The sequence below is a fragment of the Equus quagga genome, chromosome 4 (assembly GCF_021613505.1).
Source record: "Equus quagga isolate Etosha38 chromosome 4, UCLA_HA_Equagga_1.0, whole genome shotgun sequence".
Taxonomy (NCBI): Eukaryota; Metazoa; Chordata; class Mammalia; order Perissodactyla; family Equidae; genus Equus; species Equus quagga.
The window spans coordinates 113,580,486-113,599,046 of record NC_060270.1 but is presented as its reverse complement, the minus strand read 5'-3'; the positions used below and the strand labels follow the sequence as shown (position 1 = coordinate 113,599,046).

The window sequence follows — 18,561 nt, the reverse complement described above, 5'->3', positions numbered from 1 at the left end:
CGTCACATCTCAGTTCTTCCCAAAGGCATCTGTTTTTCTTGCTTTCACTCTCTCTTTTAACTAACACTGGGGAAGCTTCTAGATTACATATCCAGAAATACTGTAATCATTATGACACGTTCCTGTGAAAAAATACCTAATGGTTTTACTGTGGTCAAAGGATAAGGTCCAAACTTTATGACTAATCTCAAGAACCTCCTAGACCTTGACCCTAACTTACCTTTCCAGGCCTATCTTCCAGTATTTCCCTAAGGGTCAAAGTTCAATCAGAATTTATTTGAGTTAACCTTCATATTTTCTAAACAGAAACCCTTTTAGCCCTGAGATAATATATTTAGGAGACTAAAGAAAAAGTAGCTAGGTTCAAGGGAAACAAGGAAGACAGTAAAAAATGAAGAAGAGAACAAAGGTGAAGTGAGAACAGGAGCAGAATGCATGACTTTTCTATAGTTTCAGTTTCTGCTTATTTTTCTCCAACTTAGTCTTCAGATCCTTTAACCAACCCTTAGCTCACTATGATTTTTCAAGTTAAGCCATATATTTTTGTATCTTTGCACTGAAACTACCAAGGTGCTAGGAAGACACGGAAGTTGCCAGACAAAAAAGTTAAAGATGCAAAATAGAGGCTTTACAAAGAACAGATGCTTGTGGAAATATTAAGTGAGAGTTATAAATATTTTCAAATTTCAAATAATTTTGATTCCAAAATACAAATTCAAATACAGAGTTTTTTCGGGCTTCAAAACGGAGCCCTATATTTGGGACCCCTTCATTTCAAGAAGCTCTGGAAGTTTCCCACCAATACAACCAGTTTCTTCTCAGCACAGTGAGGAGACGCGCATGTAGTCTCCCCTACCATAGAAAGAGAAGCAGTCAAGACTGGGAGCTTATTCTAAATCAAGCACAGCGCTAAAGCTTTAGACATTTTAATCTCTGATTTAGAGAGGTCAAGGTCACACTGCCTTGGGAAGGTGGAAGGCAGGCTGCTGACCCAGGTCTAAGTCCTTGCTCTTAAACTCTGCTATAAACATGACTAAACTAAGAGAGGAATTGGCGGATCACACGAAGCTGAGGTCACGCGGCATGATAAAAGGCCTCCGCATTCGAGCTGAGGACGGGAAAACGAGACTCAAAATCCCCTACAGCAGCCGCCATTTTGCGAGAGCCTTGCGGCCGGAAGTCCCGCCGCCGGAGTCTAGCCGCGGGGCGGCTAGCGGCTGGAGGGGCGGGGCCGGGGATCGCGCGCTGGGCGTCCCGGCAGCCGGGGGCGGAGCCTGAGGGCGGGGCCCGGGGCCCTGCGGCGTGGAGGCTCGCGGCGGGGGCAGGGCCTGAAGGCGGGGCCGGGGCGTGAGGCTAGGAGGTTCCGGGTCCGGGAGGCTCTGGGGCCATGCCGCTGGGAGGTTCCCGGCCGGGGGCGGGGCCTGAGGGCGGGGCGGGGCGGTGCTGCGGGCGCGGGGAGGAGCTGACCTGGCCGCGGCTTCTCGGTTCTTTACTTTCGCGGAACGTGCCCAAGCTGCGGTAGCCGGCAGCCGGCGCCTCTCCAGTAGGAGGGCGCGGGGTGGGAGATGACAGTGATTTCCTCCCTTCTTGGCCCACCGCGAGCACCGACTCCCTTCTCCTTGCGGCCCGGGGGCTGCAGACATAGCAGGTGAGATGGGCCCCCGGCGCGCGGACCTGCCCGGTCCTGGCTCGGCCTGGGAGGCCCCGGGTGTCCGCCCCCACGCCCCGGGTCTGGGCAAGTGTGCAGCGCCCCGCCTTGGTGCTCAGGCCCCCGCCCGCGGCTCTCCACCTCTGCCCCGCGGTGCCCGCCTTTAGGACGTGCGGGGCCACCTGGGAAGGCTTACGTAGGAGAAGGGGCTGCTTGTCCCCTCCGGAGACAGAACTGCCATCCCCAGTTTGAGGAGCACCTTATTGCTGGTCGTCCATCCTGTCATTCGCGGACTCTTCCCTTTATCCCCAAGGGTGGCGTCAGTATCTGCCCTCCTAGGAGCTTCTGCCCACATACCGGGAGCTTTGCGCCAAATTTTCCCCCCTTACCCCTTTTGGGAGCCTGTCAGTTAACATGACGTTGTGACTCTCATGCCCTGGGGAAGCTGAGCGAACAACTTTTTATCCCAGGCAGAGACCTCAGGCTGCCTTTCAATTTCCACCGCTGCCTGCCCAGGTATTGAGCGGCACCTGCTCTCTGGGCGGCCCGTTTGGTTAGCGACTCGCCTCTCCACACTCTTATCTTGGAGGGCCATAGGCTGCCCCTGTCGACAAGGGAAGAGGCAGTGCGCAGCGCTCCCCGCCCTGGGTCTCTAGGGAGGGCATTTGGTCCCCTGCAAGTAGGTGGGAGTGGGTGGATGGTCTCACTGTTGATGTTGAAGGGTGCTTTAATAACATCACACTGTATTATGCTTTTCCTACAGGATAAAGGATATTGGGTGTTTGGGAAATAGCCTAAGAGATTAAAGCTTTCTCTTTGAAGTTGATCAGAACCCTCCTCCCCATTTTCACTTAATAATAGCAGTTGTTTACAATTTCAGTGGTTCTTTGGTGTTACTTAAACCAAATATGAAGTGGTCTGAAGTGGTTTGCATATAGCATTTCTCCGCTTTCCGTCCCGTGAGCGGTCAGAGAGCCATCTTTTACTGTGACAGATAAACTTGTCTGTTCCATAACAAGCTTTGTTTTTAATCAGATGAAAAGACTGGATATAATTTTTTGAACACCTCTGTTGCTGTGTTTCCTGTTCATTTGGAAATAATGCTTTAGAAAGCATATTTCCTCCCATTGGAAAAAAAGAAAAAGATTAAGATGAGATAAAACGTTATAAGTCCTTTTCGGTTATTTTGACTTTACTTCAATTAGCAGGCATTGCCTTTATAATGTCGAGAAACATTTTAAAAACCTCATGGGAAGGGGCAGATTACTTTTCAAAGTTTTTCTCTTAATTTTCAACTAACTGAAAGTTAAGCCTGAGTGTTGCTACAACTGTTATTAGACTGTCACCTTGAGAAAAAGGAAGCGCTCTGCTTTCCCTGCTAACAACTATTTGAGATCAAACGAAATTCAGTTGAACTCCTGTTAATTGTTTGGTAAATAACAAAAACTGATAACCTTACAACCCATTCCGTCCCTCTATTTTAGGTGGAGGATCTTTAATACTAAGTATGTTTGATGAACTGGCATAGGACAATGAATTATATTTAATTTGTTACCATTCTTATCATTATTATTAGGACTACACGCCTAATAGCAATTGCTACCAATTCTTGAAAGCCTAGTTTGTGATAAGCTCCTGTGACAAAGCTGTGTATAAAATCTCCAGTCTTCACAATAGCCCTCTAAGGAGGTTTTTACTCTCATTTTACAGTTGAGGAAGCTAAGGTTCTGAGAGGCTAAGTAACTTGCCCAAACTGTTGATAAGCAATAAGGCCCCAAATTGGGTTCAGGTCTCTTTGACACTTTTCACTGAACAACTACTAGTTTAGGTAAAACTATTGGTTAGAAATGATCGGAATACATTGATATGTGAATGCAGTACAAATAAGAGGTAGTGAGCAGCAGGAGTTCTGAATGCTCCAGGCAAAGAAATGTAGGGAACTTTGTAAAAATAACAGAAGACTGGGCTAATTTACTTAAGTGCTGTTCTTTAGCACTGTCTTTTTTAAGTCCACGTCTTTCATGGGCTCCTTTAATTGTTCACCAGCTCCTACTTCAACAAAGCGTCCCTGTACCAACCAGTAGCCTTCCCAGGATATAATTTGATGCTTATATGGTAAACTTCAAGTATGTGAGTAATTGTAGGTTTTGGGTATATTGACCACTCCCATCTAATCCTAGTAGAAAAATACTTGTCCTGATCCAGATTAAATGTCAGGTTTCTAAATGGTTCAGTTTATACCAGGGTAGCACAGAGAAAATTATCTCATCCACACCCCTGTGTATCAGTTGTTGGTGATCTCTGGCCTGCCAGATATCTGAGTCTTTTTAATGTGAGGTGGGTGTTTGAGAGCTTAACCTGGGCATTGTAAATTTCAGGAAGCCAGAGCTTTTTTACTTTCTACCTTATATAAGTTCACTTTAGATGGTTAACCCAGAATAATTGCTTAGAAATTGGCAATTGTCACCATATTAATTTCAAGTTACTAATAAAAGCTGATTCGTTGCAGAGTGGTCCAAACCTCCTGTTCATTGTGTCCCTGGTAGCAAGGGTGGGGTCTGATAAGTATTGTAACGTTAGCATAAAGAATTTTTCCGTGCTTTAGCATTTTCTGAACATCTTTAGAACATTTTACAACACATTTTGTGTACTTTAACATTTTCTGAACAGCTTTAGAACGTTTCAGAACACATTTTGTGCTCTTGGGCCTGTTGCTACAGTGAAAAACTTAGAATACTTGATCATTCAGGAAAAAAAAAAGATTTCCGTCCATGAAAATAGATCCTAAAAGAGAACACTGATCCACTAAAGGGAGAAAGGTTTATTTAAGAGCAAGTTATTATTTTAGAGAAAGAGAGGGAGAACATCTCCTGTGTGCCAGGCACTGTGCTAGGCGTTAGGGACACAACGGTGAGCAAAAACATGCACAATCCCTGCTTCTGTGGCGCTGAAAGTCTAGTGAAGGAGACAGACATAAATCAGTGGTCACTCTAATGCGTAGTATAACTATAAACTGAGAAAAGTGTTCTAAAAGTAAGGACTCTGTATGAGTCTACATGCGAGAGACTCCTGGCCTAGCTATGGGGTTAGAGAAGTCTCACGTGATACAGCGATTATTGAACTATATGCTTTGGAGGATGAGTAGGTGTTATTATGTAGAGAGTGATAGGTAGGTAGACAAGAGAACATTATAAGGTGAACTGTATGTGCAAAGTTCCTGTGGCACAAAGGGACTATGGGTCATTCGAGAAGGCCAATATGTGTGGCTGATGTAAAAGGAACTAAGAGTAGGTTGGTGAGATGCCATCATTTTTCTTTCATTCTGTCTCTTATATGCTACCAAAAGTTATATTCACCCTTTGTTAAGTGATTCCTTTGTGCCAGATGTGATATAAGGACTATACTTGAATAAGCTCAAGTTCCTCTGAGGTACTATTATTGCCATTACACAGATGAGGAGAGTGAGGCATAGAATAGTTAAGTTACTGGTTCAAAGTTGATCAGTGATACTCTACTATACTCTTCTTCCTATCCTGTACCCAAGTATGACCACAGGCTGGAAAGGACCCTCCTGTCTGGTGTGACTCCTTGATGTAGCCCTGAGAACTTCTGAAATTTCCAGAGAATTTGGATGCGAGTGGACATTCAGCAGAGACTCTGTGGGCCCCATGCCCTCATTCACTGGGTGGAGCTCGAGTGTGGACCACTGGAGAGGAGCGCCGTGCATCACTGCAGCTGTAATCCTTGTGGGTCTTATTTTACTCATGTCTGATACTGAATATAGGACAGCAACATAAATATTTTGAGCTGACCCACCTTTGAGAGTAAAGAGGTTGTCGCTAGCAAACACTCCCAGCCTTTTTTTTTTTGAACTTGTATTTTTCCCTGATGGTAGTCGAAGAAATTATGTATATTTATTTGGCTAGGTTTGCCAGTATATCCTTTCAGCTAGAATTCTTCTTATTGATTGTCAAGCTGAATCTTTCTTCCTTTATTTCCAGAGATCTGATCGGAGTTGGAAGGTGAAAGAAAATGAATTCTTTTTCTGATTTACCTGCAGAGAACTTAACCATTGCAGTCAATATGACGAAGACTTTGTCCTCAACAGTAACACATGGGTTTAATTCTACTAATGACTCACCTTCGATGTCAATAACAAGGCTTTTTCCAGCCTTACTAGAATGCTTTGGCATAGTCCTTTGTGGCTACATAGCAGGAAGGGCCAATGTCATAACATCAACACAGGCCAAAGGACTGGGGAATTTTGTCTCCAGATTTGCGCTTCCAGCTTTATTATTCAAAAACATGGTTATACTTAATTTTTCCAATGTGGATTGGGCTTTCCTATATAGTATCTTAATTGCCAAAGCTGCTGTATTTTTCATTGTATGTGTATTAACCTTATTGGTCGCCAGCCCCGACAGTCGATTTAGCAAAGCTGGACTATTTCCTATTTTTGCTACACAAAGTAATGACTTTGCATTGGGATATCCTATTGGTAAGTTATTCCTTATTTTTCAAGTTTTTTAAAAATTCAAGTGTTTTAGGAGGTAACAAAATTTAAAACTTTATCTAAGCATTTGTTAGTGATAGATACTTATATCTAAAAATTTTTTCATATTTTTTCTTAAATATGTCTTAAATTTGGAAGATTTATATTTTTTCCTTCAGAGTTTGAGGCTCCTTCAAACATCTACCTAAAATAAATGGTCATATCCAAATGAACTTTGTGAATCGTCTTTCTAATAGTATTCTTTCTCTTCTCAGTAATCACATATGAAAGAAGTTTAATTCTCAGAAGGGATCAGATTCTGATTAAATTATGTAAAAAAGATAGGCATATGCCTGTATAAATACAATTATTAGATGTTAGCAGTGGAAATTTATGAATGAGTTTTTCCCTCCCTTATCTTTCTTACCATCCAGAATATATATTATGTTACATTAAAACTTGTTTTTGAGCTTGTTTTTCAAAATGTCAATGTACTTTAGCTGAAGTTAATTTCTTATTTAAGAACAAAAATGGTGAAGGCTTTGTTTTTTACCTTTCCAACTTTTCCTTCTTTACCTTTCTAACTCCTCAAGCAGCCTAATGTTATATTTCTATGTATGTGTGTTTTCCTGATAAAACAGTAAATATACCAGTTTGGGATGTTGAGATATCTTGAAAGGAAACTTTTTATTTTTTCCAGAACACTCTGCCACTAAGAAAACGTATACTTAGTAACTACTTTTTTATATTTTTATTTTTAAATTAAAGTTTATGTTGTACTTTGATCAGGTATCATAATGTGAAGACCTGAATATTATGAATCTAGCCATTCATTCATTCACTCATTCATAGGGACCTGCTACGTACCAGGGACTGCTAACTGCTGGGACTATGCCTGTGAACAAAGTTCATATACATATTGAATTTACATTTTAATGGGAAAATAAAATTATAATATCAGGCAATGACCAGGGCCATGGAAATAGATAAAGTAGTGCAGTGGGATAGGAATAAGGAGGTGCTATTTGAGGTAGAGGGTCAGTAAAGGCCTCTCTGGTGATATATCTTCTGAGCAGAGATTGAAAAAAACTTATTGAAATGGATAATTGAAATCTACCATTGACTTTCAGATTTCTTATCCGGTAGTTTTACCCTCCCTTCCCCCCAATTATTTCACCACTGGCACCAAAAGGATTCCAGTGCACTATACTTTTCATCTTTCTCCTCTTTTGACCCTCCTCCATCTCACTTTCCAGAGACAGAGGTATGCCTTAGAAGTTAAATAACTATGAGTAAAGCAGGAGGTTTATGAGAGGGGAAAACTAGGCTCTTAGATAGTTTTAAATAGTCAGAAACTAGACAGGTGTTCCTTGAAGGTTATTGAGTTTTAAAATTAAGGATGAACCAAGCATTTAAATAAAGACTTTGGAAATAAAAGAGCAAGGAGTTTGTCCTCTTCAGGGGCATTAATAATGTAAATTTGTCAACATATTTATGGAATAAGGACCTTAGAAGTGGCTCAGTATCATAGTGTTAAATATTCAATAAATATTGCTATCTCTTTAATTTAGGCATAAATTATAAATATATAGTTTTATGCTCCCATAGATTAGTAAGCCCCTAAATAAATAGAACAAACATTTGTAACTTTATAGCGTACTTTCTTATATACTTATCTCATCTGAGATAGGGCAGATATTATTATCCTCACTTTCAAATAAGGAGTCAGGCTTACAGTTTTAATTGTCTTATCCCGGTTCACACAGCTAAGAGGTGACTGAGACCCACACCTAGGTCCTCTGGTTCTAGATCCTGGGTGCTCCGTGTGCCGCACAGCCATACAACACGCCGTTCAATCTTCAGGAGACCCAACGAGCGCTAGTTCCAGAGAGAATCAAAGGTCTTCTATCTTTACAGTATTCTAAAAATAATCCATAAAATGAGTGGCAGTGGAAAAAGAGCTATTAGATGAGTTTCATCCATTTTCTTATCGAGGCAGAATCTCCAAATAAAAAATGTAGTCAGCCATTTTCATCACTACCTCTCTCATGTCCCATATTAGATCAGTGACTCTGGTAGTAATCACATTCCCAGCAGTGTGCTAGCCAATTTCCGTGATGATTATGCTTGTAGATTTTGAGTTGTCATTTTTGTTTTTAAATCACAAATAAGAGCTCTTGTAACATTAGGTTGTAGACAATAACCTTACCAGAAGCCAAGAGAATAGGCAGTACTTTCTCATATATCTGCAAATTGGAAGGTGTGGAACAGAACTGTAGGGCCATGTGTCTGCTCCAGTGAGGTATTTCTTATTGCTGTCCATGCCCGTTTGCCTTCTGGCCTTGTTCAGAGAGCCTTTTTCTCTAGGGAGATGACCCTTTCTGTTATGTGGCCTCTCCCAGGAATTCTTGCTCTCTTGTTGGCAGATAAGCATCGTAGCTGATAGGAAAGGTCCTTTATAAGACTGCATTTGTTCCACAACATCATCCAGTTCACAGGTGACTCAGGAGAAGGCAGATCAATTAATGAATTGAAAAAGGACAGTCATATTTCCTTTTTCTCTGTATTATGACAATTGTAACAGTCTATGAAATTACGCTAAAATATTTATCTATACTCAAGTGATGGAATACTACAATGAATTTTTACAGACTAAAAGGGAAGCTCACTGTCTTTTTAGAACAGTTTTTTTCAAAATACTTTAAGAAATCCGAGTGTGAGAAGAAACCTAGAATCTACCAAGGTGAATGCTGATTCCAGCAAATCAGAATGGCTCCCTGCCTCTGTCATTAGAAGATGCTAATAAGGCATAGTTAAGTCCTATAATTTATCCTTCAAACAATGCTGATCACATAAGTGCCCTGACTAATCATAATTATGCTCTAGTGCTTGAGCTGTAAACAGAAAGGAAATGAAGCATTTAACTATATGCCATTAAATAATAGAAGGATCCTGTCTGGGTCTTTGTGTTATTTGCTAGGATTGAAACCCTGCAGGAATCAAAATAGGAGCCACAGTGGGTGGTTAATTTTGTCTTAGTTCTTCAAAGCTATATAATAATTCCTCATAGTGGGATTTCCCCCTCCCAAGAGCCTTATTTATAAGTATTAATTAGAACTTAATAGTTGATATAATGACTATACATCTAATTTGTTAGTATAGGTCACTGCTTTCATATATGTTTTTATATGTTTTTCAGATTTGAAAAAACATCTTTAGGTTGGTAACAAAAGAAAAGCACTGCCAATTTATAAATAAATACATGATGTTAAATAATTACACAATGAATGGCAGAAATGGGCTGAAATTTCCATATTGAACCTATTCTAGTAACTGAACAAGTATTTATTCCCAATTTTTTGCTATCCCATTAGACTATACTTCTTTTGCCTTCGTATATGTGTTCAACTGAGTTAAAATACTCCAATAGTAACCTGCTTTATAAATATTCAGAATGTGAAAAAAATTGGATGTAAAAAGAAACAGGTTAACAGATAACAGTTAGATATAAATTGCTGTGTATTAATACATTTTTATTCTGTCTGAAACCTTAGACATTCATTGATATGTTAATTCCATTCAGCAAGTTATTTTTCAGATTTGCTCAGTGCTGTTCTGGGTCTCAGGGGTATAAATGATGCCTTCAAGGAACTTAGAGTTTGTTAAAGTGGCACTAATATGAAACAAGGTACCAGAGCCATCCAGAGAATGGGAGATCCATGATGTAAATTGAAGACTTGGTGGAAGAAGTGGTACATGAGGCTGGGCTTAAACAGTAGGCAAGATTTGGATAAGAGAGGAGAGACTATAAGAAGTTGGAGAATGATGATCAGCACGCAGAACTAGTAATGATGAACCTGGTGTTTGTCCAGCATGACTATGATATTAAACTGGCTGATAGTTAAATTGGCTATTCCTTTTCATTAAGGAATAGTGAGAGATGAGCTGGATAAATAAGGGATCAGTTGTGGAGACTGGACTGTGAATGTCAAAAGAAAGGTTTTATAGCTATTTTTGTAGGTGGTGAGAGCTGTGGGAAAATCTTAGTTTTTGAAAGTTAAGATTTAGGTGATATTTTCAGCAGTAAATAAAATGGATGAAGAAGGCGGTCAAGAAAAACCAAAAGAATGTAAGTTGGTAAACACATTAAGTAACCCAATTTTGAGGTTTTTGACTAGTCGTATTAGTAGGAATCAAGAAGAGAAAATACAAAAGATCCTGCAAAAGTAGAAAGTACTTAGTAATTGCCTAGTCATAGACAATAAAGACTGTTGCTTAGATTTGCAGTGAGCTTTTAAAACAATCTAAAGCCCATTATGTGATGGTGATTAAGTGCTAGTGTGCCAGGAAAGTAAATTTCTGGAAAAAGGCATTAGCTTAAGGGACTTTGTGTGCTGTAACTTGTCAAAGGAAATACCATATGTATTTTATTTTGGCCACTTGGGAAAATTCTTGTGCTCAGATTGAAAACACAAGGGTTTTCCAAAATATACTGTCTTTTAAAAATTGAGTGGTGGGCGGATGTGGACACCTTTCTCTTAGAGATAGACTGTAATCAGAGAAAGTGTAGCTATCTAGAAATGGTTATCAAAAGTGTGGCTTTTTTTACTTAAAAGATGAAACCTTGTGAAATATGAAAGAAAACCGCTAAGAGTTATAGAGCTAGTATATCTAATTTGGAAATCAGTGGAAAGAATGTGTGCAGTGTTATGTAATCAAATGTGTTTGGTTTAACCACTGCTTCATTTTGGAGATATAAACCCCTGTATGTGCTCAGCTGAAAAAAAGGGAATTGAATCTTATAAAAAGTAGGTTTTGGCTAATGAGAACAAGGTGAACTTTAAAGGTTATATAATCTAGTTACATAACTTCAATGGGACATGTGCCTGACATTAACTAAACTTATGTATCCTAAGTAAGTAAACAAATATATTTTCCTACCTCTGTCACTTTATCTCAATGTAAATTGAGAAACCTAATCTTTCAAGTTTTTCACATGATTGCCTCTCTCCTTGTGAGTGATTGTGGCTGTTCTTTTTTATCTTTCGTTCTCAACTTGAAATCACTTATGAATCAGCCTTTGTATGTATTAGGTTGAATAATTTCAAAACTCATTGCCAAGAATGTACCTAGAGATCAGGTTGCTTACTCTAAGGCTCTAAGTTGCCCTGATCAACCCAAGACCAGGCCAGCAACCCTCACATCCACCAAGAAACTACAGAAGTCTGATCCACCCACCCTCTTCCAAGGGGTCTCCTGTTACTCAGTGGTTAGGTTAGGTTCTAAAGTCATCATGTACAGTGAAAAATCCTTTAAGTCACCCACAAAATACAACATTGTACCATTTCTTATAAGTCTAACAGCCAGAGTTTTTCTCTACCATTGTTGTTCTTCAATGAACAACCCATGAAGGAATTAGTTTGCATTTGGGAACATACTTTATGAAAAAAAAAACAAAACATGAAGCTTTTGTCTTCCTAAGAGAGTGTAGTTGAGTTTGTGTTAGTTAAATGTGCATTGACATGACTCTACTGTATTCCCCTCCCAAACATTTCTTAGATCCATCTTTCCATCCCTAATTCTTCAGCATCTTCACTGGTCTTCCCTGAAGGCATCATTCCTTTTCATTCTTGATGGAGGCTGCTCATTTTCTCATTGCCTGCATACCACACGAGCAATCGTAGACTGGCATCCTCATAGCCACCTTGAACTACTGCTAGGCCTTTATTCTTTGCTGTTTTGTAAAAACTGCTTCTTTGAGGTTCATGCTGCCTGGCTAAACCCCTCATCCTCATTGCTGTCATCTGCTGACCTCATTCTAATCATTCCTCCTCATTCATTGAAGACTTTGTCTGTCTCATTGTCATCTTCTCTACTCCCAAGTTTTGCCATTATCTTGTTTGACTTTAGCATCTTTGTGAACTACGCATCAAATTCTCTGCCCTCTCAGTTCCTTGGCCTCCTTATCTCCAATGATGTCTTCCTTTACTCCATTTCAGCCACCAACTAACATGGCCTTATCCTACCTAGTCATGTGGGAAATATTAAATTCAATAGCTCACTATCTGACTTACTCCAAACTCCTCAACTTCCAGCTGCACATAATTCTTGGACTTGATAGGGGCCTCCAGTCCCTGACACTCTCTATTTTCTGCCAGCCATCTCCCATCTTCACTCCCTTTCCTGTACGGCTTGGACTCCATCACTTTAGTGCTCATTTTTTAGTTCGTGGTCTCCTACTTTCTCTTCAATCCTCTGTACTCTGACTCCTGCCTCATCACTCCAGTGAAACTTCTCCCTCAAGGGAACCAACAACCACCTTCTTGCTTAAACGTTTCATTTATTATATTTTTATTTTGAATTATTTCTTTGAAGAATTCCACAATTCTGCCCTTTTTTTTGAGACTAGTCTTAGCCTCTACTTGGTCAAAATTAGTGGGTTTTACTAAAAATAATTTGTGAAAGTTGATTATCATTTTATAAGCTCATTGTTATTTAATATAGTGTGTTTTTCTTCTTTTTCCATCTTTCTTACTGAAATGTACTTTTCCAAAACTAGAGTAAGGAGGTCATTCTGCACTATTTAGATTACTTTATAATATCCTATAATTAAGCACAGAAAACAATATACATAATACATTAATATATTTCTGTGGTGATCATTTTAAAATCAATTTTAATTCTTGTTTTTCAGTTGAAGCTTTATATCAAACTACGTACCCAGAATATCTCCAGTACATTTATTTGGTGGCGCCAATATCTCTTATGATGTTAAACCCTATAGGGTTTATCTTTTGTGAAATCCAGAAGTGGAAAGATACTCAAAATGCTTCTCAAAATAAAGTAAAAATTGTGGGACTCGGATTTCTGCGGGTATTACAGAACCCAATAGTATTTATGGTCTTCATTGGCATTGCCTTTAATTTTATTCTGGATCAGAAAGTGCCCGTATATATGGAAAACTTTCTTGATGGACTTGGAAATTCTTTCTCTGGATCAGCTCTATTTTATCTTGGTCTTACAATGGTGGGAAAAATAAAGAAACTGAAGAAGTCAGCATTTGTTGTGCTAATTCTTCTCATCACAGCTAAACTGTAAGTTTCACTTATTTAACTTGGAGATTGGACTTTGTGAAAGCCTTATTTAGCCAATTCATTGGGATGTATCTGCAACTATTTTCTCCTTTAAGTAATGTGATAATAATTCCTCTCAATTGAATAGTTGTGATTTAAAGGAAAATGTGATGTTGGTATATTGTGGAAAATCATTTCCTTCGACCGTGTAGGTTATTATTTCCATTTTTACTGTCAGAGGATAAAGACTATTGGTTTCCCTTCAGCTTTTATATAATTTTACTTAATATCTCCTATGGTTCAAGTTTGATCATACTTTTTAAGGAATTTTGCAGGATTTCTGAGTTTTCTAAATCTATTAGAATCCTGAACTCAAAAGCATCTTAGTCATGGTGAGAAAATAATTTTGAATATAAACTTTTTTTTTTAATATTTTATTTTTCCTTTCTCTGCCCAAAGCCCCCCAGTACACAGTTGTGTATTTTTAGTTTGGGTCTTTCTAGTTGTGGCATGTGGGATGCCACCTCACCATGGCTTGATGAGTGGTGCCAAGTCTGTGCCCAGGACTCGAACTGGGGAAACCCCGGGCCACCAAAGCGGAGCGTGCGAACTTAACCAGTCGGCTCTGGGCCGGCCCCTAAACTATTTTTATCATGAATTTGGGGGGAAATATTTTGTAATTCTAATGCTGGTTGAAATTTCTTAATATAAGTAAGTCAACGTGAATGATTATCAACCGTCTGTTCCTAGTCTGTCAAACAAAAAGTTCTTATCAGCTCCTTAGTTAATAGTTCTTCGGCTTACTTAGCTCATTAGCCATGGAGTTATTCATGGTGCAGGTGACACAATTTTACTGCAAGATTATCCCAAGGCACTTGGGGCATGCTTACCTATTGAATTCAACTCTTGTATAGATCATTACATTCATGAGACCGGTGCAAGATGAAATAGTATTATTTTTCAAAATAATAAAAATGAATATGAGTTCTGAAAATTACTTATGGTGGTGTTATGCTCCTTGGAAATAAAGTACTAATTAGTATTGCCACAGTAATAGATACGCTTCTAACAATAATAGTATTATCAACTTCAACTTACAAGTAGCATTTAAATATTCTCATTTTTTAAAATCTTTTTTTCTGGTCTTTGATCCCTATTAGATATTTTCTTCATCTCTTTTTTTTTAATTAAAAAAATACCTATAGGGGCCGGCCCCATGGCATAGTGATTGAGTTTGGCACTCTCCACTTTGGCAGCCCAGGTTCACGGGTTCGCATCCTGGCTGCAGACCTATACCACTTGTCAGCCCTGCTGTGGCAGTGATCCACGTGTAAAATAGAGGAAGAGTGGCACAGATGTTAGCTCAGGGCGAATCTTCCTCAACAACAACAACAAACAACCTATAAAAGCAGTTCTTAGTCCATCCTAGAGCGTCTCTCTAGTTGCTGCTGTGAGTGTTATCAACCTTAGTCTGGGTCTTTTTAAAGGAAAGCTCCATTAGCTCAATTACTGTTGATATGCTCTTTCTATGTAATCCTATAAGATTTGTTTAATAATCGACCCTTCACCAGGTCTGGATTTCACTAATTTTCTGCTCTATCTCAGTTGTTTCAGTTCCCTTTGCTAAACCTTTTTGTCTTTACAAAGATGAAGAGCTAATTGTAAGATACCTATTTTTCTGCTGGTTTTTAGAATCTAATTGAGCACCATTATTACCAAACCATTTAAACCCCTAATCATAATAAAGATCAGCATTTTCTCCAAAAAAGAGTTTAGTAATTTTCATGAAAAAAAATTTCACTCAGATTGTCAATCTTTTTTTTCTTTTAACATTTCAATGAACTAATAGAGGAAGCAAGAAACAGCAGCTATAATGGCAACTTTTACACATTTCTTGCAAGAAAATTATTTGTAGAACAAAAAAATCCGAGTTTTTTCTTTCTAATCCCTGATATTTGAAATATTTCTAGAATATCGTACACTTTAAATGGCTCCAAGTTGAATTCTCGGTTCTTTTAACAAAATGTCCACAAGTAGGCACATAGGGAATTGCACATACAAATAGATACCCCCTCTGGGCAGGAGAAGAAGAACCTAGTGCCAAGTTCACTAGAGCAATCTAACACTTCAGAACCAACATGCTTTGATATTAAGTAACGATGCATTTCTTGTTTCTTCAGCCTGGTGCTACCGCTTCTGGGCAGAGAAATGGTGGAACTCTTGGACAAGGGCGACAGTGTAGTCAACCACACAAGTTTATCAAATTATGCATTTTTGTATGGTGTCTTCCCCGTAGCACCAGGAGTGGCTATCTTTGCAACACAGTTCAACATGGAAGTAGAGATTGTATGTATATACTACTTTCTAAGTTTGATTGTTTGTATGGTTAATAGAAAAATGAATTTTTGAAACATAGAAATCAGCATTCTCTTATGAGAATTTGATATCTATAAACTACCTCGTTGTAAATAAAGAGGCATCATGTAACAGTAGAGTTATTTAATCTGGGGTCTTTATTCAGCCATGGCTTATTTCATTAGTTTTTTTTAGTTTCAAGTATTTTATTGCTGTACTCTTACTTAAACCTACAAGTTATTACAGAAAGGTAACTTTTGAAATTTTGAGGGGAAAAAAATCTGTTTCATTCATTGATAATTCAACCATCAGATGCAAAACACCATGTAATCAACTGCAATAAACAGCTAAAATCAGTTAACACAAAATTGTTAACAGTGTCTAAGCGTATTGTACATGTTATCTACAGCATTAGAGTAAATGTTTTTGAAATACAACGTGAAGGAACTAAATTGTTTAATGAAGGTCAGTTCCATTATTTAATCTGTAAAAGGTTTGTATGGTAATTTTTCTCCTTTTGAATTGCTTTTATTGCCCTATATTTTATGAAATGGTATGGAAGGAAACTGGTCATCAGTTTAATTAGATCATTAATATGGTTTACTTTCTAGAACCTAAAAGGTAACCATCAGCAGTGGGCTGTCCAGTATTTGTTTTGTGCAGATATAAATTGAGCATAGATTGGAAGAAGAGCCAAGGGAATGAAATCGTGTTTTCTTTTAAGGACTCTCAGAAAGGGGGAGCATGGCATTAGATAACATGCCAGATTCTGAAATGTCTTTTTACTGATTCTTGCTTTTATTTTAGAATGCTGTAGTGTGCTGTGGCTATTTACAGTTTAAGGCAATCATTTAAGTGAGACTGTGACTCTCCTCAATTTGATCTCATTTTTGCAGATAACCTCAGGGATGGTGATAAGCACGTTTGTGTCTGCGCCAATCATGTACGTTTCTGCCTGGTTACTGACCTTTCCCACTATGGACCCTAAGCCATTGGCATATGCCATCCAGAATGTTAGTTTTGATATAAGTATTATCAGCCTGGTCTCCTTGGTAAGTATGTTTCAGTGTAAAAATGGATGAAAACCACAGAATGAGTTTGAGAATAGCTTGGTAATAGGAAGTTAGGGCTTTAAAAATCTCATCTCTTATGCAATAGAGAAAGCTGAAGCCTGCCCATAAAATAGAAGACAGATCTTCTATCTTTCCAGTTGGGAGGTAGAGTTGTACAGCTGACAGGCATGGATTTAGTCAGACCTGGATTTCACTTGTGGCCCTGTCGCAGACTAGCTGTGTCTCAGTGGAGTTACCTTAAACTCTCTAAGTTTCAGTTTTCTCAGCTATAAAATAGAATAATTTTACCTATTTCCATGGGTTGTTTTAAGGATTACATGAGACAATATATGTGAAAAGCATTCTGAAATGGTGAATCACTATACAGATACCAGCTGTTGTAGAAGCATGGGGCTGGAAGGGGTCTTTGAGGTCACCTCCAACTGCCCATTTAATGTTAATGAAACTTTTTGCATATATTTAGCTCAAATTAAACACTTAAACACTTGACAAATAGACTATCTTATAGCTCAAGTTGCTTATTGAATTCAAGCAGTATTCTGGCAGGGGTGGGGAAGATTCACTTTCACTGTTAAAGGAAAAGGGGTGGGATGAATATGTATATTGGCAACGAATAAATGTGTGATTCATGTAATGTTTAGGAGATTTCACTTCTGTTATATATTCTTAAAATCTATGCCCACTCATAAGAGGGAAGTTTTGGGAGAGAGGCAATATCAACTTTGATTGATAATGAGAGGAGAAGAAAGAAGGAAATCAACCAGCATACTTAGCTGGCCACTGTGTAGGTAGAATAGAAATTCAGTCCTTTTAAATATAAGGAATGCAAGACAATTAATCTTCAAGTGGATAATGTGTATTGTTTGAAGTAAGACAGCCTGGAATTTAGATACCTTGTGAGCCAATATCCTGGAATCAAAAAAGGAAACTTAGAATAGTGCGTTGTAACTGCATCTCCCACTGAAGCTCTTTTCCTGAATAGTTGGCTGTGAGCCTGTGTCCCACTCCAGCACTGAAGGTACGGAAAGTTAGAACATGGCCCTGGTCAAGGCATTAGTTCTTAAAGACCCTGTCATTATTGGACAGTTAGTTAATTTATGAGAGGCTCTCTCCATGGTTTTTTGTTGTTGTTGTTGTTTTTGCTGAGGAAGATTAGCCCTGAACTAACATCTATGTCAGTCTTCCTCTACTTAATATGTGGGTCCCCGCCTCAGTGTGGCTGACGAATAGAGTAGGTCCGAACCTGGGATCTGAACCCGCGAACCCCGGCTGCCAAAGGAGAGTGCACCGAACTTAACCACTATGCCCTGGGGCTGGCCCCTCTCCGTGCTTTTTATTTTACTTTGGATACAGTAATTTGCCTTAATACCCTTTTGGGAACTAGACAGGTTAAAGTAAATAAAATATTGGAATTTCTTCCTGAACCAGGATAAAAAGGATTCTTTAAGGAGGCTAATCAATGAGTTATTTAGTAAGTAATTACAAAGATTAAGAAACCTGAATAACTTTTGAACCTTTTGTCTTTAAGATCTGGTCTTTGGCTATTCTTCTTTTGAGTAAGAAATATAAACAGCTTCCTCATATGCTTACAACTAATTTACTCATCGCGCAGGTTAGTAAACCTACAGAGGTGTAGAACTGTGCTTTCCTCATCAGTTACACTACTATAGAGGAGAAAGTTACTTTGCTGAGTTTTTCCACATATAAAGTCAGAAGTATTACCAAATGCAATCAATTATCATTTGGTTACAATTAATTTATGCCTAATTTATTAATTATTGCAATAGGTCTTGAACTGTATAGAGTTGAAGCTAATGGCATTCGATGATAATTTTGCATTTTTAATAGAAATAATTGAATCATTAAAAATTGAACTCTATCTTATTTTTCTAGTTAAATTTTTGTAATGTCTCAAATTAT

The 18,561-nt window shown here is 38.6% G+C and overlaps 1 protein-coding gene across 3 annotated transcripts in view; it reads left to right on the top strand.

Annotated features, from left to right (window-relative positions):
* The first annotated feature begins 1,461 nt into the window (after window positions 1-1,461).
* The window catches only part of GPR155 (G protein-coupled receptor 155), a 41,204-nt gene continuing 24,104 nt past the window's right edge, over window positions 1,462-18,561 (top strand). For 2 of the 3 annotated variants that reach the window (XM_046659469.1, XM_046659471.1), the window contains exons 1-7: window positions 1,462-1,648; window positions 5,193-5,394; window positions 5,650-6,146; window positions 12,835-13,234; window positions 15,394-15,559; window positions 16,465-16,620; window positions 18,170-18,253. In XM_046659469.1, coding sequence (XP_046515425.1) covers window positions 5,681-6,146; window positions 12,835-13,234; window positions 15,394-15,559; window positions 16,465-16,620; window positions 18,170-18,253 — 1,272 coding nt within the window. In that variant the 5' untranslated portion in view covers window positions 1,462-1,648; window positions 5,193-5,394; window positions 5,650-5,680. The remainder of the gene's footprint in view (window positions 1,649-5,192; window positions 5,395-5,649; window positions 6,147-12,834; window positions 13,235-15,393; window positions 15,560-16,464; window positions 16,621-18,169; window positions 18,254-18,561) is intronic. The other variant, XM_046659470.1, reaches the window with a different exon arrangement.